Source organism: Felis catus, chromosome B3, assembly GCF_018350175.1.
Source record: "Felis catus isolate Fca126 chromosome B3, F.catus_Fca126_mat1.0, whole genome shotgun sequence".
NCBI lineage: Eukaryota > Metazoa > Chordata > Mammalia > Carnivora > Felidae > Felis > Felis catus.
Window position 1 is genome coordinate 93,403,271 of NC_058373.1, and position 25,120 is coordinate 93,428,390.

The 25,120-nt window shown below is 35.2% G+C and overlaps 1 protein-coding gene across 4 annotated transcripts in view; it reads left to right on the forward strand.

Annotated features, from left to right (window-relative positions):
- Window positions 1-25,120, forward strand: part of FANCM (FA complementation group M) — a 67,530-nt gene that overhangs the window by 22,683 nt on the left and 19,727 nt on the right. For all 4 annotated transcript variants that reach the window (XM_045059873.1, XM_045059874.1, XM_045059872.1 and 1 more), the window contains exons 10-16: window positions 9,234-9,440; window positions 10,882-11,095; window positions 15,968-16,125; window positions 16,862-17,017; window positions 18,546-20,451; window positions 24,785-24,876; window positions 24,989-25,057. In XM_045059873.1, coding sequence (XP_044915808.1) covers window positions 9,234-9,440; window positions 10,882-11,095; window positions 15,968-16,125; window positions 16,862-17,017; window positions 18,546-20,451; window positions 24,785-24,876; window positions 24,989-25,057 — 2,802 coding nt within the window. The remainder of the gene's footprint in view (window positions 1-9,233; window positions 9,441-10,881; window positions 11,096-15,967; window positions 16,126-16,861; window positions 17,018-18,545; window positions 20,452-24,784; window positions 24,877-24,988; window positions 25,058-25,120) is intronic.

Sequence of the window (25,120 nt, forward strand, 5' to 3'; positions counted from 1 at the left end):
ATCTCTGGCCAGTTTTATTATTACCTAAAATCATTATTTCCTGAGTTTGTCAGTTACCGTAAGAAACCTTATTGATTTTATATTAGCTTTGTGCTTTCCTCACTTATGTCAGTAATATTTTTATATAGGCTAGAGTAGCAACCCTTTTTCTTATTCCTGCAATAATTGCTTTCCTGCAGTTTTATTCTAAAATAAGCTTTTGTGCAAATAGTTGTAAGTAAGTTTTTTCATTTCTTTAAAAACAGGAGATGAAGTGAGAGAGGAAGTAGGAGACCAGATCTTTTAGGACTTTTTACGTCATTTCCATTTTTTTTAAGTTAAAAAAAATTTTTTTAATGTTTTTATTTATTTTTGAGAGAGAGAAAGACAAAGAGTGAGAGGGGGTGGGGCACAGAGAGAGGGAGACATAGAACCCGAAGCAGGCTCCAGGTTCCAAGCTGTCAGCACAGAGCCTGATGTGGTGCCCAAACTCGTGAACCGTGAGATCATGACCTGAGCTGAAGTCGGATGCTTAACCAACTGAGCCACCCAGGCACCCCAATTTTGTTTTAAGTTTTTATTTGAATTTCAGTTAATTAACATATAGTATAATATTAGTTTCAGATGTATGATAGTGAGTCACACTTCCATACAACAAATGGAGCTCATCACACAAGTGTACTCCTTAATCCCCGTCACTTATTTTAGCCATTTTCCTACCTACCTCCCCTCTGATAACCGTCAGTTTGTTCTGTTTCCAGGTTTGTCTCCCTCTCTCTTCTTTCTTTTCCTTTGTTCATTTGTTTTGTTTCTTAAATTCCATATGAGTGAAATCATATGTGATTTGTCTTTCTTTGACTGACTTATTTCACTTAGCATAATACTGTCTAGCTCCATCCATGTCACTACAAATGGCAAGATCTCATTCTCTTTTATGGCTGAGTAATATTCCACTATATATATATATATATATATATATATATATATATATACACACACACACACACACACACACACATACACATACTATATCTTCTTTATCCATTCATTAGTCGATAGATACTTGGGCTGTTTCCATAATTTGACTACTTTAAATAATGCTGCAATAAACATAGTGATCATGTATCCCTTGGAATTAGTATATTTGTCTTCTTTGGGTAAATACCTAGCGGTGCAATTGCTCGATCATATGGTAGTTCTATTTTTAACTTTTTGAGGAACCTCCATACAGTTTTCCAGAGTGGCTGCACCAGTTTGCATTCCCACCACCAGTGTAAGAGGGTTCCCCTGTCTCCACATCCTTGTCAACACCTGCTATCTCTTGTGTTGTTCAGTTCAGCCATTCTGACTAGTGTGAGGTGATCTCTCATTATAGTTTTGATTTGTATTTCCTTGATAGTGATGTTGAGCATCTTTTCATGTATCTGTTAGCCATCTGGATGTCTTCTTTGGAAGAATGTCAATTTAAGTCCATTTTTAAATTGGATTCTTTCTTTTTTGGGTGTTGAGTTTTTTTTAAAAATATTTTTTAATGTTTATTAATTTTTGAGAGAGAGTGAAACAGAGAGAGAGAGACAGAGTGTGAGAAGGTGAGGGGGCAGAGAGAGAGGGAGACACAGAATCCAAAGCAGGCTCCAGGCTCTGAGCGTCAGCACAGAGTCCCATGTGGGGCTCAAACCCACGAACTGTGAGATCATGACCTGAGCTGAAGTTGGATGCTTAACCGACTGAGCCACCCAGGCACCCTGGGTGTTGAGAGTTTTATAAATTCTTTAGATATTTTGGATACTAACCTTTTGTTGGCTATGTCATTTGCAAATGTCTTCTTCCATTCCATAGGTTGCCTTTTAGTTTTATTGATTGTTTCCCTCATTGTGCACAAGTTTTTTATTTTGATGTAGTCCCAGTAGTTTATCTTTGCTTTTGTTTCCCTTCCCTCAGGATAAGTTGCTACAGCTGATGTCAAGAGGTTACTACCTTTATTCTACTCTAGAATTTTGATGGTTTCAAGTCTCACATTTAGGTCTTCAATCCATTTTGAATTTATTTTTTTGTATGGTGTAAAAAAAGTGGTCCAGTTTCATTCTTCTGTACGTTGCTGTCAAGTTTTCCCAACACCATTAATTTGAAGAGACTGTCTTTTCCCATTGGATATTCTTTCTTGCTTTGTGGAAGATTAATTGACCATACAGTTGTGGATCCATTTTCAGATTTTCTGTTCTGTTCTGTTGATCTATGTGTCTGTTTTTGTGCCACTACCATATTATTTTGATCACTGTAGCTTTGTAATATAACTTGAAGTCCAGAATTGTGATGCCTCCAGCTTTACGTTTCTTTTTTAAGGTTGCTTTGGCTATTTGGGGTCTTTTGGAGTTCCATACAAATATTGGGATTGTTTGTTCTAGCTCTGTGAAAAATGCTGGTGGTATTTTGAAAGAGATTGATTAAATGTGTAAATTGCTTTGGGTAGTATAGACGGTTTAACAATATTTGTTCTTCCAATCCATGAGCATGGAATGTTTTTCCATTTCTTTGTATCATCAGTTTCTTTCATCAGTGTTTTATAATTTTCAGAGTACAGGTCTTTTACCTCTTTGTTTCGGTTTATCCCTATGTATCTTATGGTTTTTGCTGCAGTTGTAAATGGGATCGATTCCATAATTTCTCTTTGGGCTACTTCATTATTGGTGTATAGAAATGCAACAGATTTCTGTACATTGATTTTTTTTTATTAAAAAAAATTTTTTTTTTTAACATTTATTTATTTTTGAGACAGCATGAACAGGGGAGGGTCAGAGAAAGAGGGAGACACAGAATCTGAAACAGGCTCCAGGCTCTGAGCTGTCAGCACAGAGCCCGATTCGGGGCTTGAACCCACAGACCGTGAGATCATGACCTGAGCCGAAGTCGGACGCTCAACCGACTGAGCCAACCAGGGGCCCCTGTACATTGATTTTTGTATGCTGCAACTTTACTGAATTTATCAGTTGTAGAAGTTTTTGGTGGAGTCTTTGGGTATTCTACATACAGTATCATGTTATTTGCAAATAGTGAATGTTTGACTTCTTCCTTGCTGATTTGGATGCCTTTTATTTCTTTGTGTTGCCTGATTGGTATAGCTAGACTTCCAGTACTATGTTAAATAACACAGGTGAGAATAGATATCCTTCTCTTGTTTCTGAACATAGAGAAAAGCTCTTACTTTTTCCCCATTGAGGATGATACTAGCTGTGGGTTTTGCATCTATGGCCTTTATTATGTTGTGGTATATTCCCTGTAAACTTACCTTGTTGAGGGTTTTTATTATGAATGGATGTTGTACTTTTTCAAATGTCTTCTCTGCATCTATTGAAAAGATCATATGATTCTTATCCTTTCTTTTATTACTGTGGTGTATTACATCGATTGATTTGCAAATGTTGAACCACCCTTGGAGCCCAGGAATAAATCCCACTTGATGATTCTTTTACTGTATTTTTTTTATTTGGTTTGCTGGTATTTTGTTGAGAATTTTTGCATTCATGTTCATCAGGGATATTGGCCTGTACTGTTTTTTAGTGGTGTCTTTTTCTGCTTTTGGTGTCAGGATAATGCTGGCCTCATAGAATGAATTAGGAAGTTTTCCTTCCTTTTCTGTTTTTTTTTTTTTTTTTTTTTTGTTTTTTTTTTTAATTTGGGAATAGTTTGAGAAGAATAGTTTTTAACTCTCCTTTTTTAAAAAAAATTTTTTAAATGTTTTATTTATTTTTGAGAGAGAGAGAGGGAGGGAGGGAGAGGCAGAAAGAGAGGGAGACACAGAATCTGAAGCAGGCTCCTGGCTCTTAGCTGTCAGCAGAGAGCCTGATGCGGGGCTTGAACTCGTGAACTATGAGATCATGACCTGAGCCGAAATTGGAAGCTTAACCACCTGAGCCACCCAGGCGCCCCTGTATTAACTCTTCTTTAAATGTTTGGTAGAATTTGCCTGTGAAGCCATCTGGCCCTGGAGTTTTGTGTCTTGGGAGATTTTTGAATACTGATTCAGTTTCTTTGCTGGATATCAGTCTGTTCAAGTTTTCTATTTCTTCCTGTTTCCATTTGGTGGTTAATATGTTCCTAGGAATTTATCCATTTCTTCCAGGTTGTCTTATAATTGTACTTTTGTGGTGTTCTTATTTCTCCTCTATGATTTGCGATTTTTTAAAATTTGGGCCCTCTTTTCTTTTTGATAAATCTGGCTAGAGTTTTATCAACTTTATTGATTTTTTTTTTCCCCCAAAGAACCAGCTCCTGGTTTCATTGACCCATTCTATTGTTTTGTTTTTGTTTCTTTTTTTAGTTTCCGTATCATTTATTTCTGCTCTAATATTTATTGTTTCCTTCCTTCTCCTGACTTTAGGCTTCCTTTTTTTTTTTTTTTTTTTTTCCTTTTTCTAGTCACTTTAGGTGTAAGGTTAGGTTGTTTGAGATTTTTCTTGCTTCCTGAAGTTGGCCTGTATTGCTGTATACTTCCCTCTTATGGCCACTTTTGCTGCATCCTAAAGATTTTCGACTGTTTAATTTTCATTTGTTTTACTGTATTTTGTTTTTATTTTTTTGATTTCTTGGTTGACCCATTCATGTTTTTAGTAGGATGTTCTTTAACCTCTATGTATTTGTGGTCTTTCTAAATTTTTCATGTGGTTGACTTTTAGTTTCATAGCATTGTGGTCAGATAAGATACATGGTATGCTCTCAATCTTTGTGAATTTCTTGGGGCCTGTTTTGTGATCTAATATGTGATCTATTCTGGAGAATATCCATGTGCACTTGAAAAGAATGGGTATTCTGATACAGGATGGAATGTTCTGAATATATTTAAGTCCATCTGGTCCAGTGTGTCATTCAAAGCCACTGTTTGCTTATTTATTGTCAATTTAGATGCTCTGTGCAGTGGTGTAAGTGGAGTGTATCCATTTCAGTAACTTTGGCTTTTACTGTGAGGGAGATGGGAAAAGAAGAAGCCCTTTTAGAGAGTTTGAAATAGGTGAGGGTTACAGCCTGGTTTATATTTTAAAAGAATCACACTGGTTGCTATCTTCAGAATAAAGTATAAGGTACTAAGGGTAGAAACAGGAAACCCAATTGGAAGACTTATTATAATACCAAGCTAAAGATGATGGTAGCTTAGACTATAGTGGTAGCATGGAAGGTTGTGAGAACTGGTTGGATTCTGGATATATTTTAAGGTCAAGCTGATGGGATTTATTGACAAATTAAAGTGGGGTGTGAGATTGAGGAAGGTGAAGGGTGACTCCAATGATGATTCCAGGAATTTGGCTTGAGCAACTGAAAAGAGCTGCCATTAACGAAGATGGATAAGACTGTAGGAAGAGCAAGTTTTGGAGAGAAATATCAGTAACTTGGTTCTGGATGAGTTAACTTTGGCATACCTATGAGATTAGTGTTTTTTGGAGTATCAAAGTTGATGGAGGACTAGTTGATGGAGGACTAGTTTATTTCCTCTTAGTATGTCACAGATACTGTTGAATAAAAATGAATTACTAAAAAAATAAAATTAATGAAAACAATATTCATGGCCAGATTTTTTATTATTAAAGCCAACAAACATAGTATTACTCTGTCAAATTTCTAAACACCTGAACCTCAACAGTAATAAACAGTTCACGAACTACACTTTGAGTTGCATTGTTTTTTTTTTTTTTTTTTTTTTTTTTTTCAACGTTTATTTATTTTTGGGACAGAGACAGAGCATGAACGGGGGAGGGGCAGAGAGAGAGGGAGACACAGAATCGGAAACAGGCTCCAGGCTCTGAGCCATCAGCCCAGAGCCCGACGCGGGGCTCGAACTCACGGACCGCGAGATCGTGACCTGGCTGAAGTCGGACGCCTAATCGACTGCGCCACCCAGGCGCCCCAGAGTTGCATTGTTTTAAATGTCAAATAGAGATGTTGAATAAACAGTTGAATATATGAATCTTAAGTTCATGAGTTCACACGTTTGTGGAAATATATATTTGGGAATCATCATCATCATATACGTGAGACTGGATGAAATTACCAAGTGATGGAATAGAGATAGACAAGATGTCCAAAGACCGAGCCAAGGGTTTCATTGTTATTAGTATAAGCAGTGATTATGATTTCCTTGGGAATAAGAGTAAGTAGCTAGTAATAGTAGAAAAACCAGGAGAGTGTGATACTTGTGGGCCAAATGAGCAGGAGGAACTGTTTAAGTGCTGCTAGTCGCAGACCTACTGCTAGTAGGTCATGAGATGAAAAATGGGAATTGACCTTTGGATTAAGAGATCAGAAGGCAGGTGACCTTGAAAAGGACAGTTTCATTGGAATTGTGGGGACAAGACTGATTGAGGTATTTTCAAGACAGAACAGGAAGAGGAGACCTAGAGATAGCAAGTATACAAGTCTTTCAAGAATTTTTGCTGTAAAGGAGAGAAGAGATGGAAGTATTGTTTCTTTGAAATTAGGAGATATAACAATATGCTTGTATACTGATAGGAATGATCAACTGAGAAAGAAAAATTGGTAACAGAGCAGAGACAAGAGTATTGCTAGTATGATCTTTAGTAGGTGAGGAAACCAATGGGATCTAGTATACAAAACTATAGGAGCTGATCTCAGTTAAAAACACAGTTTATCCAAAACAGCAGGAGGGAAGGTGGACTATTTAGGCACAGATACAGGTGAGTAAGTAGATGTGACAGTGATACCCTGTGGGAGGTCTTTTTTGATTGCTCAATTTTTGTCCTGTCATCAGCCAAGAATGAGAATGGGAGGAAATGTTGGATGGAAGTTTGATCAAAGAGGAGAAAAGAGGATATAGTTTTCTAGAAGAATGGGGAAAGCGAATGGATTAGGGAATATGAAATGATTTTCAGATAGCACTAAAGGCCCTCTCAAGTGAGGGATTATGAGTTTAAAGTGAAACCAATAAGAATGGTTGGTATTTTCTTCCATTCACCTATGTGGGGACAGGCTTAGATTTGGTTGGAAAGTGGGATATATTCAGTGGTGGAGTTTAGTCAGAGGACTCTGATATGAGAGTGGAGTGAGGGTAAAGTGTAAGCAATGAAAAAATGATAGGATCAGTGGATTACAAATCCTGGTAGAATTTGTGTAATTAATCATGTATCCCTTTCTATGATTGATTCTATGAACCTCTGGTTCATATTTATTTTTCAAAGTCCCAGCAAATTAGTCAGTGTTAGGCAAATAAATAATAGTTTCATTTATACATGTTACCTAAAAAGTATGTCAACTATCCTTTATTCATCTGTTAACTATTTATATTAAAGAATTATTTTTCTTTTACATTTCTAAGACTGTGACCCATTTTTTGGTGGGGGGGGGAGCAAAGAGGACATGTGTTTTAAGTTATGTACAGATAATATTAGGTCAGTCTTTCCTTGGCTTAATGTGATTCCAGATTCCAAAGAGAAATGATTAATCTTAACTTTTAATCATGATCACTGGTTATCCCTGTACTCTGAGGTTTCTCATATTCAAAGAAAACTCTCTTACTAAGCTACTGGAAAAGTTTACAAGAGGATTTAACATGATAAGTTTAAATTTATAATCCTGCTTTTGAGGTTGTTGTTGTCAACAATAGAGCTAGTTTAAGGATAGGTGCTCAGTTGGTTGAAGTCCTGAGTCTTGATTTCGGCTCAGGTCATGATCCCAGGATTGTGGGATGGAGCCCTGTGTTGGGTATTCTGATATTTTAATAGGCATTTATAGAGGCTTTACTCAAGTGCATGACTGATTTCTCTGGAATACTATCATTCCACTTTTGTTTCTATTCTTTATCTATCTGTTGAATATTATCTTATTACTACCTCTGTCTGCCACATACAAAACTGCAACTTTGGTGTTATGTGGAGAAACTGAGGCTCGGAGCAGTTCAGAATAAGTTTTTAAGGCTTAAGGAAGTTTTTCAAAATGTTTCGTTGACTTTTTATTAATTCTTAGGCTACTGCAGTTTTATTAAAGTGATAGAAATCTTGGTATAGAAGAGGAAAAATAATTATTCCTTTTTGGCTGTTACTTGAGCCCCCAGTAATAAAAGGCAGCTTAACAAGAGAAAAACAAATAAGTTTATTAACATATATATCTTATGTTATACATGGGAGATACTCAGGGAAAAATCAGTAACTCCCTAAGGTGGCTTAGAATTCAGACTTAAATACCATCTTAAAAAAAATTTTTTTTTTAAATGTTCGTTTATTTTTGAAAGAGAGAGGGTGCAAGTGCAAGTGGGGAGGGGGTGGCAGAGAGAGAGGGAGACACAGAATCCAAAGCAGGCTTCGGGCTCTGAGCTGTCAGCACAGAGCCCGACGCTGGCTCCAACCCATGAACCAGGAGATCATGACCTGAGTGGAAGTCAGATGCTCAACTCACTGAGCCACCCAGCTGCCCCTTAAATACCATCTTAAAAGAGAAAGGAGAGGAGGGACATAGGCTCCTAAGTAGAAATTAATTGATTTTTAGGAAAGATGAATGGGCCCTTAGAAGAAAAATGGGAGGTGTGATAATTTGTAATCAAGTTTGTCTAAGTGCAGGAATAACTTTTAGTTGCCTCTCCTTGTGATGAGTCAATTTTTTCTGGTTGATGAAAATCTCAGGGGAGGGGATTTATGACAGTTGAGTTCCTTTTGGAGAATCTGTTTTTGGACAGATAAGGGGAGAGGAAGCCTTTCCCTGCTTTTGCTGTTTTTCAAGTGTCTACAGTTCAATATTGTCAATATGTCAAAGCAACATATTTTGGGGCAGTATGTCCTAGACTCCCACAGTCATATTTTGGGGTGGCGTATTCTGCTACCCTTCATTAGAATGGCAGTATAAAAGGTAAGATAGGAGTTTTAGGAGTAATAAAAGTTTTTACTTTAGATACACCCAAAAATAAATTTAAGTCTAGGATATGATTAAGCAGCAGTAATTGCTCTGGGCCATTTACCTGCCCATGGCTCTTTTAGTGATGCTAAATAATATCAGGGATTTCTTATTTATGTGTAAATGATTAGCAAACACTTTTGCCATCACAACCGTTATGTAACCAAAGCATTAGGACTGCTCTTTGCATTTTACCACAATCTATTTTGGTTTATATTGCCATTTTGCCACTTCTTATTCCATGGTATTCTGGATTCTGATTTATAATCCAATTTCACCATTTTGGGGTGAGTGGAAAAAGTATGTTTTGACCTACAAGTCTCTTATGTTTGTATCTGGTTATTTTTAAATCATTCTTATTTTAGGTTGTGAAACAGTTTCGTAGTGGTGGTTATAATACATTGGTTTCTACTTGTGTTGGTGAAGAAGGTTTGGATATAGGAGAAGTTGATCTTATAATATGTTTTGATGCCCAGAAGAGCCCAATTCGTCTTATACAACGAATGGGTAGAACTGGCCGCAAACGTCAAGGCAGAATTGTTGTTATCCTTGCTGAAGGACGAGAAGAACGTGTAAGTAGACTTTCAGAAACGAGATTTGATACTTGAAATTTGAGAAATAAAGCCTAAGACAAATATCAATCTGTTAACATTCAAAGTGGAAACAATCTGTAGGAAATTGTGGTTGATTTTTCCCCCCCACTTTGTAGTAGATTCTGACTATTTATTTTCTTGTAATTGGGAGAATTCTTAACTGGATTCAGTCTCTAATTTTTATCCATATTGAAGACACACATTTTTTGTACTTCAGTACCAACTTAGAGACACCAAAAAAAAACAGTCACTATTTTTGTATTATTTTGTTTTACTATTTCCCTGTGCTTCTAAGGCTTGTTTTTTATTTTTAGTTTAGTTTTTTCTTTTAAAGTGATGAGACTTGAATTACATCACTCAAGATTATAGCAAAGTATGAATGTATCTTGCTATAATCTTGAGTAACTTTTGTAACTCAATGGGATTATTTCCTTGGCCAATATGTCGTTTCATATTAGATTTTTCATTAATTATAGTAGTTTTAAAAAAGTGATTTAAAATGTTTAATAGACCCTTTAAAATTCATCCTGAAAAATGAATTTCTCCCCAGATACTTTTCATGTGATTATAGCGTGTTATGTAACATTCTTTTGATCTATAAAATGATCTCAATAAATGAAATATCTGGCAGCTTATAAAATCTATTTACTATCAATAAATGGATTAGGTTATAATTATGTTACCTCAGGCAAACCACTTAACCTCTGTGTTCAGTTGTTAGTTTTCTTATCTGTAAACTAGTCATAATTGCCCACATTTAATGAGCACTTGCTCTCCTGGACACTCTTCTTCTAAGTGCTTCAGATACATTTTCTCATTTAAATGATATACAGTGTACAGTAAAGAAAGTTGAGGTGTAGAAAGATGAAGTAACAAGCTGGAATAAGGGAATAGTATTTTTTAAAAAAGCAATTTACACTTACATATAAATATTCGCCTTATTCAAAAATGGCAAGATCCTAAACAATAGATTTCCTTTTTGCAATATGGTTATGAAGGTAGACTTTTATAATACTAGGTTTTGAACTGATTTTTTGAAAATTTTTTTTAATGTTTATTTTTGACAGAGAGAGAGAGAGAGCACAAGCATGAGTGGGGGAGGGGCAGAGAGAGAGGGAGACACAGAATCCAAAGCAGGCTCCAGGCTCTGAGCTGTCAGCACAGAGCCCGACGCAGGGCTTGAACTCACAGACTGCGAAATCATGACCTGAGCCGAAGTCGGACGCTCAACCGACTGAGCCACCCAGGCGCCCCTGAACTGATTTTCAAGAGTTAATTGAACCGGCCTCAAATTCAAGATAGATATTCTCAGTATTTAAGTGGATCAGAGTTTAATTTACTGTTTATAATAAATCCAAACTTCTTGTCATGGCTAGATGATTATTATAGAAATAATGTAATTTGACATTTGTCTTTGCAGACTTATAATCAAAGTCAGTGCAACAAAAGAAGTATTTATAAAGCTATTTCAGGTAACAGGCAAGTTCTTCATTTTTACCAAGGAAGTCCACGAATGGTGCCTGATGGAATCAATCCAGAATTACATAAAATGTTCATCACATGTGGTGTCTATGAACCAGAGAAGCCTTCTCGGAACTTGCAGCGGAAGTCCTCTATCTTTTCCTATAAGAATGGTGAGTAAAAAACTTTGCATTTGAACCATGCATTTTTTTTCCCTGTTGTTAGTTAACAGGCCATATGTTGATATATTTCCCTTTTGAGAAACTCAGTGTATATTTTAGGATGTTATGAGTGTTGAAGAGGGTAAGAGATTATTCACGTGGCAAAGGGAAGGAGACAGTGACAGAATAGTGATAGAAACTCAGTGTTGGGAAGATTAAAAATGGCCTACCAACTCAGAGAATCATCTTTACAAAATACAGAAAAGGAAGGAAACATTTTTATTATTGAATAGAGATTGAATCAGATTTTAGTGTGCATTCGTAGACAATCCACTAAGATAATACAAAACAGAAGTTCTACCCTATACGTCCCTTCAGGTAGTTACAATTGTTTACATACATATTCTCAAGATTAATGGTAACTTATCCTCACATAAGAGGATAGCACCTTTTTCTATATATTCTTTCATAGTTCATCTTCAATTCACCTGGTAATTAAGGTAGCCATTTGTGGTAGCTTTAGTGCCTTTATTCAAAGAAATAAGACTTCTTTTATCTGTGTAAATAGATAGTGAAGGGAATGGTGCCTAGGGCTAAACTCCCCTGGTAACTAGGAGAGAGAGTCACTATCTTCCTTGATGTTTACATTTCAGAGAGAGTTCCTACATCCTTAGGAAAACCTCTATGGTTGAAATGCTAACTAGAGGCTTGCTCAGACTTTACAGAGGTTCACATAAAATACCAAAGAGTTAAAAGATTTACAAACATTAGGGATCTCTGGAATTATTTTAAGAAAAGGAAGGCGAATGGGGGCTCCTGACTGGCTTAGTGGGTAGAGCACCTGACTCTCTATCTTAGGGTTGTGAGTTCAAGCTCCACATTGGGCAAGGAACCTATTTAAACAAAGAAAGTAAAAAAAATAAATAAAATAAAAAATAAAAGATAAGGAAGGGAAATGGTTTCTTTTCCTTTCTGCAAAAGAGATTTTTTTTTTTTATTTTTAAATTTACTCTTATATGAGATAGTGGCCAAGTTAGACCAAGTTTCTGGTGATACTGAGTCAGTGAGAAACAAATACTTTGGTGCCAGGGAGCATCTCTAGTAATGAGAGTTGGTAGTTTAAGAACTGCAGAGATTTTGGTGATATCAAGAAAATATCTTGAAATGTTAACACTATGAAGAAGAGAAACTGAAAATTTTTTGTTTTAAATTTTGCTTAATCTTTAGAGCTTTTAAAGAACCATAAAATCATATAGTTATATTTTAACATTTGGAAGGAACCTTGGGGATCATCTGGTCAAATTACCTATCAAGATAGGAGTTATTTCTGCAGCTATTTTTAAAAAATATTTTAAGAAGAAGATCATATTAGCTATAGGTACTATGTTATATAGCAGATCTATAAAATATATTCATCTTATACAACTGGAACTTTAGATGTTTTGAGTAAGAACTCCCAATTTTTCCCTCCACCCAGCCCCTGGCAACACCATTCTGTTCTCTGATTATGTTATTTTAGATAATAATATATCTATAGTCTAATCATGCGGTATGTGTGCTTCGGTGACTGACTTATTTCCCTTACCATAATTTCCTATAGGTTCATTCATGTTGTAGCAAATGGTAGGATTTTTTTTTTTTTTTAGGGTTGTACAGGGGCAGAGGAAGAGAATCTTAAGCTCCACACCCAGCTCAGAGCCCAATATGGGGCTTGATCTCATGATCATGATATGACCTGAGCTGAAATCAAGAGTTGGATACTTAACTGACTGAGCCACCCAGGTGCCCCAGTTAGGATTTCTTTTTTAAGGTTAAATAATATTCCATTGTTTGTACATACCACATTTTCTCTATTCATTCATCTGTCAGTGGACATTTGGATTGCTTACATCTCTTACATATAGTGAATACTGCTACAGTGTACATGGGGTGTATGTATCTCTTTGATTTCAGTTCTTTTGAGTATGTACCCAGACGTGGAATTGCTGGATCCTATGGTAGTTCTATTTTTAATTTTTTGAGGAACCTCTATGCTGTTTTCTCTAACAGCTGTACAGCTATGACGCCACCAACAGTATACTGGGATTCAAATTTCTCCATATCCTCACCAACACTTGTTATGTTTCAACTTTCTGATAGTAGCCATCCTAACAGCTGGGAGATGATGTTTCTTTGTGGTTTTGATCTGCATTCAGTATTCTTGTTAAATGCATATTCAGTCTCAGCTTGAATATCTTTTAATCTAGAAATTCTATTTCTTTATAAAGGTTCTTCCCTATGTAGAAGCCCTATACAGAAGAAGTTTCTTTCATATGTTGAAAAATGTCTTTGTACCTTCTTCTCATTGATTTAGTGTTATCTTCTAGATACAAGGAATGGTTTTGATCCTTTGTGTACTTAAGTAGCAGTTCTTTATATATTTGAAGACAATACCTCTCAAGTTTAACTGTCAATTCCACTGATTTTCATACCATGAAGTTTCAAGACCCTTTCCCTCCTAGTCCGTTGCTTTGGATTCACTTTATTAATGTTCTTTCCATTAACTCAGAGCTGTTGACCATTGTTATTGCTAATTATTAGTAACAGCTAATAATTAGCTGTTATTGGATATGCTTATTAAACCTCAGACAAATCTACTTAATAGGAATGTACCTGTCATTCACAGTACTTTGCCAGACCTTTGGCTAAAGAAAAAAGATAGTATGTATAGTTGATCCATGAACAACACTGGTCTAACTGTAGTTTTTTTTTTAGTAAATATAGATCAATACTGTAAATATTTTCTCTTATGGTTTTCTTAATATTTTTCTACATTTATTATAAGAATATAGTAAATAATACATAAAACATAGAAAGCATATATGTTAATCAACTATTTATGTTATCAGTAAGGCTTCCAAACAACAGTAGGCTATTAGTAGTTAAGTTTTAGGGGAGCCAAAAGTTAAGTGCCCGTTTTTAGCTGGGGCATAACCTAACCCCTGAATTATTTAGGAGTCAATGGTATTTTGGATTCTTTTGAATTTATTTAACTAATAATAGCATCAAAACTTGATTAACTTGGCATTAATTATTCTTAGTGATAATTGTATTTTTGTAAATGTTAAAATAAACCATATGTTTAATAATTGGTTCTAAAATGTAACTAGACATGGATGACAAATTTCTTTTGTAAAATTCTAGAACGTTTTTTTTAGAACCTATTTTTAAAAATATTAGCTCATGTTCATGTTTCTATGCTTTTTTTCCCCATTCTCCCTGATTTTTCTTTTTTTTTAAAGATTTTTTTTTTTAATGTTTATTTCTGAGACAGAGCATGAGTGGGGGAGGGGCAGAGAGCGAGGGAGACACAGAATCAGAAGCAGGCTCCAGGCTCTGAGCTGTCAGCACAGAGCCAGATGCGGGCTCGAACTCACAAATCATGAGATCATGACCCGAGCCGAAGTCGGACATGCAACCGACTGAACCACCCAGGCGCCCCTTCCTGATTTTTCAAGTGTCAGTGATTCATCTTGCTAAGATTGTATGTATAAATGTAATCTTCTGTATATTAGTATATAATTCATCTGGGCTTAGAGATCTGAACTTATTTAAAGTGACTAAAAGATAGGAATGCCTTCCAATTTTAAGAGTCTGAGAGCCTCAAATTGTTAGATCTCAAAGGGACCTGAAAATTTAAACCTGTTATTTAACAAAAGCTTTTTTTGTTTTTTTAAAGTTTGTAATTTGTTTATTTTGAGAGAGAGAGAAAGCATGAATGGGGGAGGGGCAGAGAAAGAGACAGAATTGCAAGTAAGTTCTGTGCTGCCAGCACAGAGCCTAACATGGGCTCAAACCCATGAACCATGTGATCCTGACCCCAGCCAAAGTGGGACGCTTAACCAACTGAACCACCCAGGTGCCTTCAAAAGCTTGTTATACAGTATTTGGGAATAGCTAAGACAGAAGATGTCTGATTCCTAATTCAGTAGACTTTCTGATTGTTTTCTGTCCTCATTGGTATTGGACCAGAGTTTGTTCTTTATACTGTTTATCCTTTCCAGTTTGCTGATTATTTTCCTTTGTAGAGGTTATGGAAGTCAGAAAGGGTTAATTTAGTATACCTTCAAAAAAAATTTTTTTTTAGTTTATTTTGAGAGAGACAGCGAGCAAGCCCATGCACAGGCAGGGGAGGGGCAGAGACAAAAAGAGTGACAGAATCCCACGCAGGCTCTGCTCTATCAGTGCAGAGCCCCATGCAGAGCCTGAACTCATGAACCCTGAGATGATGACCTGAGCCAAGATCAAGAGTTGGACGCTTAACCGACTGTGCCATGTAGGTGCCCTAATTTGGTATACTTTTTTAAAAAAGTGTATTATTTCACTTTCTGAAGCAGGTCTTTTCTGTTTGCCTCCACGTCCCCCCCTCATTTAAGACTTAAAGCTAAAAATGCTTTTTAGACTTGACATCTTCCCCTACTCCCAACCAAACGTCAGATAATCTTTCAGATGACAATGATAGTATCATACCAGTTTTCATTGGTAAGTTTTTTGACTCTTTTGTGCCAGATCTTAGACAACAACATGGAGAGAGTCCAAAACGAACCAAGATTGAGAGCCTAGCTGCCTGGCTCTGTTATATTAACAAAGTCATTATGGAAGGTTAGCTTCTGGACAGGAGGCTGTACTAGTACTTTCAAAGAGGTGAGAGAAAGTTAGAAGATCTATAGAAGCAGGAAGTGACAACCAAATGATTATGTGAAGAATACTGGTTTTGAGGAAGAGAATCAGTCATTTAGCAAACATAAATAGATATAAACAGAGAGTTTGAGTTAATGTTGTGTATTTTGTGTTTGCCTAGCAGATTTTTAAAAACTTCTTTTCAATTATTTTTTCAACTTGTAGGAATGAAGCAAAGTAATTCAAAGAAAGATTGGTACCTATCAGCAGAAGAATTTAAATTATGGAACAGACTTTATAGGTTAAGAGACAGTGATGAAATTAAGGAAATAACATTGCCTCAAGTTCAGTTTTTATCTTTAGAAAATGAGGAAGACAGACCAGTAAGTTGAACATGTTTTCAGATGCTCTTTATAGTGATAATGCAATAGCTTTGGGAGTGGAGAGGAATGTGTATGTTTAGAATGTCAGCTTAAAAAATTAAGAATATAAACAGTTTAAAAAGAATATTAAAGTCTAAGTTTGTAGAACTAATTTCTTTATATTCTTTATTGTGTATATATTTTTATTTCCCTGTAGTGTATTTACATAATGTCTGCATTTTTCCAATTTCTATATGAGCATTTCCATAGGCATAATTTACATGGTTGTTATGTTACTCTGTAGTATACCATAGTTTGCTTCAGTACCTATTTTCCTGTTGTGTTTTTGGAATTCTTTTTAATATGTTACTAACAAAATCATGCTGTCATGAGTATCCTTGTACACTTTTTTGAAACTATGTAAAACTTTTTTTTTAAGTTATTTTGAGAGAGAGAGAGAGAGAGAGAGAAATAGTATGGGAGTGGGGGAGGCACAGAGAGAGAGGGGGAGGCAGGGGGCAGAGAGGAGAGGGAGAGAATAATTCCAAACAGGCTATGTGCTGTCAGTCGGAGCCTGATGCAGGGCTCAAACTCATGAACTGTTATTTTCTTTTTCTTTATCCTCCTGAGTTTTTCAAAATACCCAAATCAATTCAGATTATTTATAGTAGGCTGATTATACTGTTTTTTAAATCAGTTTATGAAATCTGAGTATGTATATTTATCATTTTTACTATTTTTAAAATCATTATTCAAGACTCAAGACCCAGCCATTGGAATTCATCAACTCTCTTTATCTGATTGGAGAGTATGGCAGGATCATCCTTTTCCTACGTATCAAGTGGACCATTCAGATCGTTGCCACCATTTTATAAGCATTATGCAAATGATAGAAGGAATGAGACATGAAGAGGTAGAGTTTTGTTGTAACTTTGTCTTACTGATATGATGGTGAAACTAGAATACTTGATATTTATTCTTAATTTGAAGTTACAAGAAACAAGTGTTTAATATAAATAATGATAGTTAAAATATTTTGGTTTTTTATAAAGTTCCTTGTGATCTTAATAGGGAACCGGTTTTCTGCCTTAGGTGAGTTAGTAGACTTAATTAGAAGAATATCATCTAAAATACAGATAAACCAGAGTAAAAATTTAATATACTAATGATTTATATAAACTGTTAGTAAAGCTAGTTTAGGATTCTTGTTAGAATGGGATTTATTGAAATATTCTCCATCACATAGGTCATTTGGTATGTCTCTTTGATCCTGGTAGTAGTTTAGAGAATTATTGATTCCTTGAGCAGTTTCTTGATTTTCTTCCTTGAGAGAATCAGAATGATGAACCTACTATAAGTATGAAATCCAAAATGTCTGGGTTAGAATTCTAACTCTACATCTTACTATTCATGTATCTATAAATTACTTAACCTCTCTGGACCTCAGTTTCATCTGTAAAATGGGGATAATGATAATACTTTCTTCATAGGGTTGTGAGGATTAAATGAGTTAATATGTGTAAAGCACTTAGAATAGTAACTGGCAGACTCAATAGATTGTAGCTGCTATTTGTATTATTAGCTAGTGTTCATGAATACATATATAAAATAATTATTTGTGGATTCCATAAAATCTGCACTTATATATATCCACCTCTCTCCCAGGCCCAGTTATACAACATTTGGCTAAATGAAATACTCTGTGGGAAGCATAGACACCAGCAGGGAAACAAACATTCTCAAATAAATACTTCGTGTACTTACTATACAAAAAAATTAGTTAATTGCTCAGTCCCTGAATAGTAGAGGAATCCTGACTAAAGTAGCCACTCAGGGGGAAGAGGGAAGTGTGGGTCAGAAATGGGGGAGGGACTATTGTTTTAGATTTAGAAATAAATAAGACAAATTCACTCTAAGAGTTCTTGATTGGGAAATTTGTTAAAAATAGTATATTCCAGCCTACAGCCTAATAGATGTACCGGTACATCTATTTCAGATGTTCTAAAAGCTGTTCTAGTTTACCTTTATCAAGAGAGTAAATTTAACATACATATATGTGATTTGCATTTATATACATTAATTACTTAAATATCGATTTTTTTAGGAAATTAGAATAGTTGCTCAATTAAATGTTAGAAGTGAAAAACTTAGTGTTTATAATCTTATGTGTTTATTAAATTTGTTCTTTCTGCAAACAGTTATTGTGGGTCTTCCATGTATTAAATTTTGAGGATGCAAAAATATTGACTGATTAAAGATAATTTATGATAATTATACAGTAGTGTCATTTATAATTTTGTTTGATTTATTAGAATAATTTTTAAGTTATAAGAGAAAATTATTTGAATAATGTAATACTGTTTGGAAAATAACATAAAGTAAACTCGTTTAGTATTGGGTCTTTTGTTTTCTTGTGACTTTTTCATTTTCCGATTTCCTAGGGAAAATGCAGCTATGAATCAGAAATTATATCTTATTTACAAATGGAAGATGTTAGTTCAACATTTCGTGCTTCCAAGAATGGATACAATCCTCTTGCCAATGGCACCTTTACTAGTAACAAGAAATCATCATTTTCAAGGAATATAAATCAAGACAGTTCATTCTCAGTGGCAGAATCTGATGAAGAATGTGCTGAAATTTTTAAACAAACTGAAATCAAACCTATTAATATTGCTTCTTTAAAGAAAAAATCTTCTAAAGAATTGAAAAAAGATCAGCCTAAAAAAGAAAATAATGATGTTGTTATGGATTCTTTAGATACTGATGGCGGTCCTACTGTTGAAAATATTTTTCAGGTAGACGTACTAAATGATAAAAGGGCCTCAGATATAGATGAAGTTGCTGCTACCGTATGTGCTGTCAGTGAAAATGTTCATCAGCCACGTGGATTGATGGAAGGTCAATTCACAAATAAATCTAGTTCATTTGTTGGAAATTTTTTAGATTCTGGTTATAACAGTTTCATTGATGAGAAATATGTTTCATCTAGCTTATTTCTTCCATTTGAGGAAGAACTTTGTATAACTAGAATAGATGACAGATTTTATAATTGTCATTCATTAACGGAAGAGGTACTAGTTAATGTAGAGAGATTTTTGTCTCATTCTCCTCCACCTCTCATTGGACTCTCAAATTTGGAATATGAAATTGCTAAGGGTTCTGAACTTCATAATTTGCCTTTCCTACCCTGCACTGAGTATTTACAAAATGATAAATCTACCCGTATGATGTCGTATTCACCTGTAAATTCTCAACAGGATTTAGAATTGAATTCGCTTAAATCTATTAATCATTCTTTTGAAAAAAGTTGCTTTTATAGTGCAACTAATGATAAAATTTCTGATGACCCAAGCTTCAATGACTATGTTGATGAAGTACATAAAGATAATATAAATGAAAATTTAGTATCCAGCAGTCATATTCAAATAAACATAGGCCCTCCAAAGTATTTAGTTGAAAAGAAAAATTATAGGGATAGCAAAGGCCTGCCAATACTGCTCACTGATCAGGATGAGAGTTTACCACTATTCAAAGATGTTAATACAGAGTTTAATGATGTGAGCCTTTCTCCCTCAAACAATAAATATAAATTTTCTTGTGTGTCAGACAAAACTGCTGTAAGTGAAATGGCACTGGTCTCTCAGTTCTTAATTTCTGATGAACTTTTGTTAGACAATGATTCTGAACCTCAAGATCAAATTATCTGTGATACTAATAGTTGGAAATCTCATCAAGATTTGAGAGGTGTGCATGAGGAAAACCTGAAGAGTGATGAATATGTTTTTGACTGCTCTAAGGATTTATTCTCTGTTACTTTTGATTTAGGATTTTGTGGTCCAGATTCTGATGATGAAATATTAGAACATGCATCAGGTATAAATAATAAGTTTTTAGATCTATCTGAAAGGTGTTTAGATATTAAGGAGATAAGTGATGCAAATTATGCTTCAAATCAAGCAGTAATACCACGAAATCATGTTGCTAGTTCTACGAGTAGAACCATTACTATCCCGTCAAGTGAAGATAAGTGGAGTCCAAATTTTGCACAATTTCCACTGAGTGCAGCAAAAAATAAAGAATTTATGTCTCCTGGTTATTCTCAATTTTCTTTGCCAGTAGGAGAAAAAGTTGTGAGTACACCACTTTCTGAATCAAACACACTGAACTCATTTTCTAAGAAGAGAAAGGAAATGCCTAGGACACCAGATTCTAATAAGGGAAAAGTAGATCTACAAAGTTTCAAAGAAATATTGAATTCAACTTTTGATGATTCAGGACTTTCTGTAGAAAAGGCTAAAAGCAGGGAGCAAACCAGTCTTCGTCAATCCTGTCATCTTGCTGAAGGTAAGATTCCATCTTAATAAAACACATAAATCTTGCTAGAATAATTTACATAAGCTGTAATTTTTGAAAATGTAATTTTTCAATATTTGGTGTATTGAATGAGATCATTGATGTATTATGTATTTCTTAAGCTGATGCTTACTAAAAAAAGATGTATTTTATCTGCATATATTTATGGCATGCATGCCATGGGAAGGGTATTCCTGCCCTTTGGCCCCTGCCCCTTGGCTGGAAAATCCAAACAATTGTGTGACATATACATTTGAAAAGATAATAGTAAATTGTGGAAATAACTACCAAATAAATAATAAGATAGTGGATATTTAGGAGGTTCAGAAGATGACAGAATTGTGGACTGGGTTAGATTGGTAGTGTAGATTTCTTAACGTAGATCTTCATTTTGACTCTTCAGGAATATTTACAATTTGAATATGTTGAAAATAATAGGGAATTTGGTTGTTATAAAATGAAAACAAAGGGAAAAGGAAGTGTAAGATTTGGAGGGAACAGTATAAAGTAGATGATTCATATAGCAAAATAGGTGAAAAAAGTTGAGAAACAAGACTGTATTTGGAGGACTGAGATAAGACCACAGAAGTTCCAGAGAAATCTCTGGCTTTCTGTGATCTAATTCTAAACACTTGTAGAACACTAGAAAATATAGTGATAGATGTTTGGTACTAAAATGACTTAGTAGTATTTAAGTACTGTGATAGAACTCAATTCTAGCTTATGTATAGATTATTGTAGCAGGCTGTAGGGTAAAATGAGTTTGCTCTGAAATTTTTTTTACTTTGCATGTTTATTTTCTTTCTTTCTTTCTTTCTTTCTTTCTTTCTTTCTTTCTTTCTTTCTTTCTTTCTTTCTTTCTTTCTTTCTTTCTTTCTTTCTTTCTTTCTTTCTTTCTTTCTCTTTCTTCCTTCCTTCCTTCCTTCCTTCCTTCCTTCCTTCCTTCCTTCCTTCCTTCCTTCCTTCCTTCCTTCTTCTTTCTTTCTTCTTTCTTTCTTTCCTTATTTTTTTCATACAAATCATTATTATGATTTCAGGAGAATTTAGTGATTCATCCACTTATATATAACACTGGGTGCTCATCCCAGCAAGTGTCCTCCTTAATGCCTATCGTCCATTTAGCCCATCCCCCCCCCCACCCAACACCCCACCAGCAACCTTTAGTTTGTTCTGTGTATTTAAGAGTCTCCTATGGTTTGTCTCCCTCTCTGTTTTTTTCTTATTTTTGCTTCCCTTCCCTATGTTCATCTGTTTTGTTTCTTAAATTTCACATGAGTGAAATCATATATTTGTCTTTTTCTCACTGACTTACTTTGCTTAACATAATACACTCTCATTCCATCCACATTGTTGTAAATGAAAGATTTCATTCTTTCTGATCACTGAATAATATTCCATTGTGTATATATGTATATATTACATATATACATACATACATGTACACACACCACATCATTATCCATTCATCAGTCAATGGACATTTGGGCTCTTGCCAGACTTTGGCTATTGTCCATTGTGCTGCTGTAAACTTTGGGGTGCATGTGCCCCTTCAAATCAACACTGCTGTATCCTTTGGATAAATACCTAGTAATGTAATTGCTGAGTCTTAGGGTAGTTTTAGTTTTAATTTTTTGAGGAACCTCCATACTATTTTCCAGAGTGACTGCACCATTTTGCATTCCCACCAGCAATGCAAAAGGGTTCTTTTTTTTTTTTTTTTTAATTTTTTTTTTTTCAACGTTTATTTATTTTTGGGACAGAGAGAGACAGAGCATGAACAGGGGAGGGGCAGAGAGAGAGGGAGACACAGAATCGGAAACAGGCTCCAGGCTCTGAGCCATCAGCCCAGAGCCTGACGTGGGGCTCGAACTCACGGACCGCGAGATCGTGACCTGGCTGAAGTCGGACGCTTAACCGACTGCGCCACCCAGGCGCCCCCAAAAGGGTTCTTATTTCTCCTCATCCTCGCCAACATCTGTTGCTGTCTGAGTTGTTAATTTTAGCCATTCTGATAAGCGTGAGGTGGTATCTCCTTATGGTTTTGATTTGTATTTCCATGGTAATGAATGATGTTGAGCATCTTTTCGTGTGTCTGTTAGCCATCTGGATGTCTTCTTTGGAAAAGTGTCTATTCATGTCTTTTGCCCATTTCTTCACTGGATTATTTGTCTTTTGGGTGTTGAGTTTGGTAAGTTCTTAATAGATTTTGGATACTAACCCTTTATTTGATATGTCATTTGCAAATATCTTCTCCCATTCTGTTGGTTGCCTTTTAGTTTTGCTGATTGTTTCTTTCTCTTTGCAGAAGATTTTTATCTTAATGAAGTCCCAATAGTTCATTTTTGCTTTTATTTCCCTTGCCTCCAGAGACATGTCAAGGAAGAAGCTGCTGTGGCCGAGGTCAAAGAGGTTTTTGCCTGCTTTCTCTAGGATTTTGATGGCTTCCTGTCTTATGTTTAGGTCTTTCATCCATTTTTAGTTTATTTTTGTGTATGGTGTAAGAAAGTGCTCCAGGTTCATTCTGCTCCGTATCACTGTCCAGTTTTCCCAACAGCCATTTGCTGAAGAAACTTTTTTCCATTGAATATTCTTTCCTACTTTGACAAAGATTATATGGCTATACGCTTTTGAGTCCATTTCTGGGTTCTCTATTCTGTTCCATTGATCTGAGTGTTTTTGTGCCAGTACCATACTGGCTTGATGATTACAGTTTTGTAATACAGCTTGAAATCCAGAATTGTGATGGTTCCAGCTTTGATTTTCTTTTTCAGGATTGCTTTGGGCATTTGGGGTCTTTTCTGGTTCCATACAAATTTCGGGATTGTTTGTTCTAGCTCTGTGGAGAATGCTGGTGTTCTTTAGACAGATGATTGCATTGAATGTGTAGATTGCTTTGGGTAGTATTGACATTTTAACAATATTTGTTATTCCAATCTATGAACGTGGATTGTTTTTCCATTTTTTTTTTATGTCTTCTTGAATTTCTTTCATAAGTTTTCTGATAGTTTTCAGTATAGATTTTTCACCTCTTTGGTTAGGTTTATTCCTAGGTATTTTATGTTTATTGGTGCATCTGTAAATGGGATTGATTCCTTGATTTCTCTCTCTGCTGCTTTATTATTAGTGTTTAGAAATGCACCCAATTTCTGTACATTGATTTTATATCCTGTGACTTTGCTGAATTCATGGATCAGTTCTAGTAGTTTTTTGGTGTAGTCTTTGGGGTTTTCCAGTATCATGTCATCTGTGAAGAGTGAAAGTTTGACTTCCTCCTTGCCAGTTTGGATGCCTTTTATTTCTTTGTGTTGTCTGATTCCTGAGGCTAGGATTTCCAACACTGTGCTGAATAACAGAGGTGAGAGTGGACACCCTTGTCATGTTCCTTATCTTAGGGGGAAAGCTCTCAGCTTTTCTCCATTGAGGATGATATTAGCTGTGGGTTTTTCTTTGGTATATGGCCTTTATGATCTTGAGGTATGTTCCTTCTATTCTGGCTTTCTTAAGGGTTTTTATCAAGAAACGATGCTGTATTTTGTCAAATGTTTTTTCTGCATCTATTGAGATGTAAATCTTTGATTATGTTATTCCCATTGGCGTCAAGGACATGATTTATGAATGTTTCATTTAAGATGAAAACTTATTTAAGGTCTGGAAATATGTTTAATTTTTAAAAATTAACTCTTTTGCATAGTTTTGGATATACTCTGACATTTATATTTTTACCAAGTTTATGTTACATTTGAGCCTCCAGTATTTGCTTTTAACACTTTAATATTAAGTCTCTTAATGGGTGAGATCATTTTTCCTATCTTTATGTCAGATTTTCATTAAAACTTTTTCTAGCATTATATTTAACTACCAACTATGGGCAATATAAATGTATTTATGCAAATGTTATTTTAGTTAAATATGTGGTTATTAGCAAAAGTTATCCTCTTAATTTCCTCAGTGGCTCTGTTTTATTTTTCTGTCTCATGCTGATTTTTTGGCCAAACTTCTGAAAAACTGTTTTTAAATAATGCACCCATCAGGGGCACCTGGCTGGCTCAGTCAATTAAGTGTCTGACTCTTGATTTCAGCTTAGGTCATGATCTCATAGTTCATGAGATCAAACCCCACATCAGGGTCTTTGCTGCATTGCATGGAACCTACTTGGGATTCTCTGTCCCTCTCTCTCTGTCCCTCCCCTGCTTGCATGCTGTCTCTCAAAATAAACATTAAAAAAAAACCCAACTAACATTAAATAATGTACCCAATCAATAAAATAGATAGTTGTGGATGAACTTAAATCTATTGACCAGATTCATTTTTTAATAAATTATAGATGAACAATTAACAAGCAGTGAAAGTGAAGATGATGAGATTTTCCGAAGAAAAAGTAAAAAAACAAAAGGAAATGTTTTAGAATCCCCTCAGGTGAGTCAGTAATGACAACAATGTGATTATATAAAGGCTTCCTCCTTCCTATCTCCCCCGCCCCCACCTAAGTCTTTTTTTAACTTTTTATCTATTTATCTACTTTATCCAGGATGAGAAAAATGGGGAAGTTGCTTCCCCACTTCATGCTGTGAAAAAGCGCAGAGTTCCTCTAAACAGAGTAAGTAGATAATAGATAATGTATAGTAGTTCAAATTATTTTAGAGTAAATATTACAAGAAAA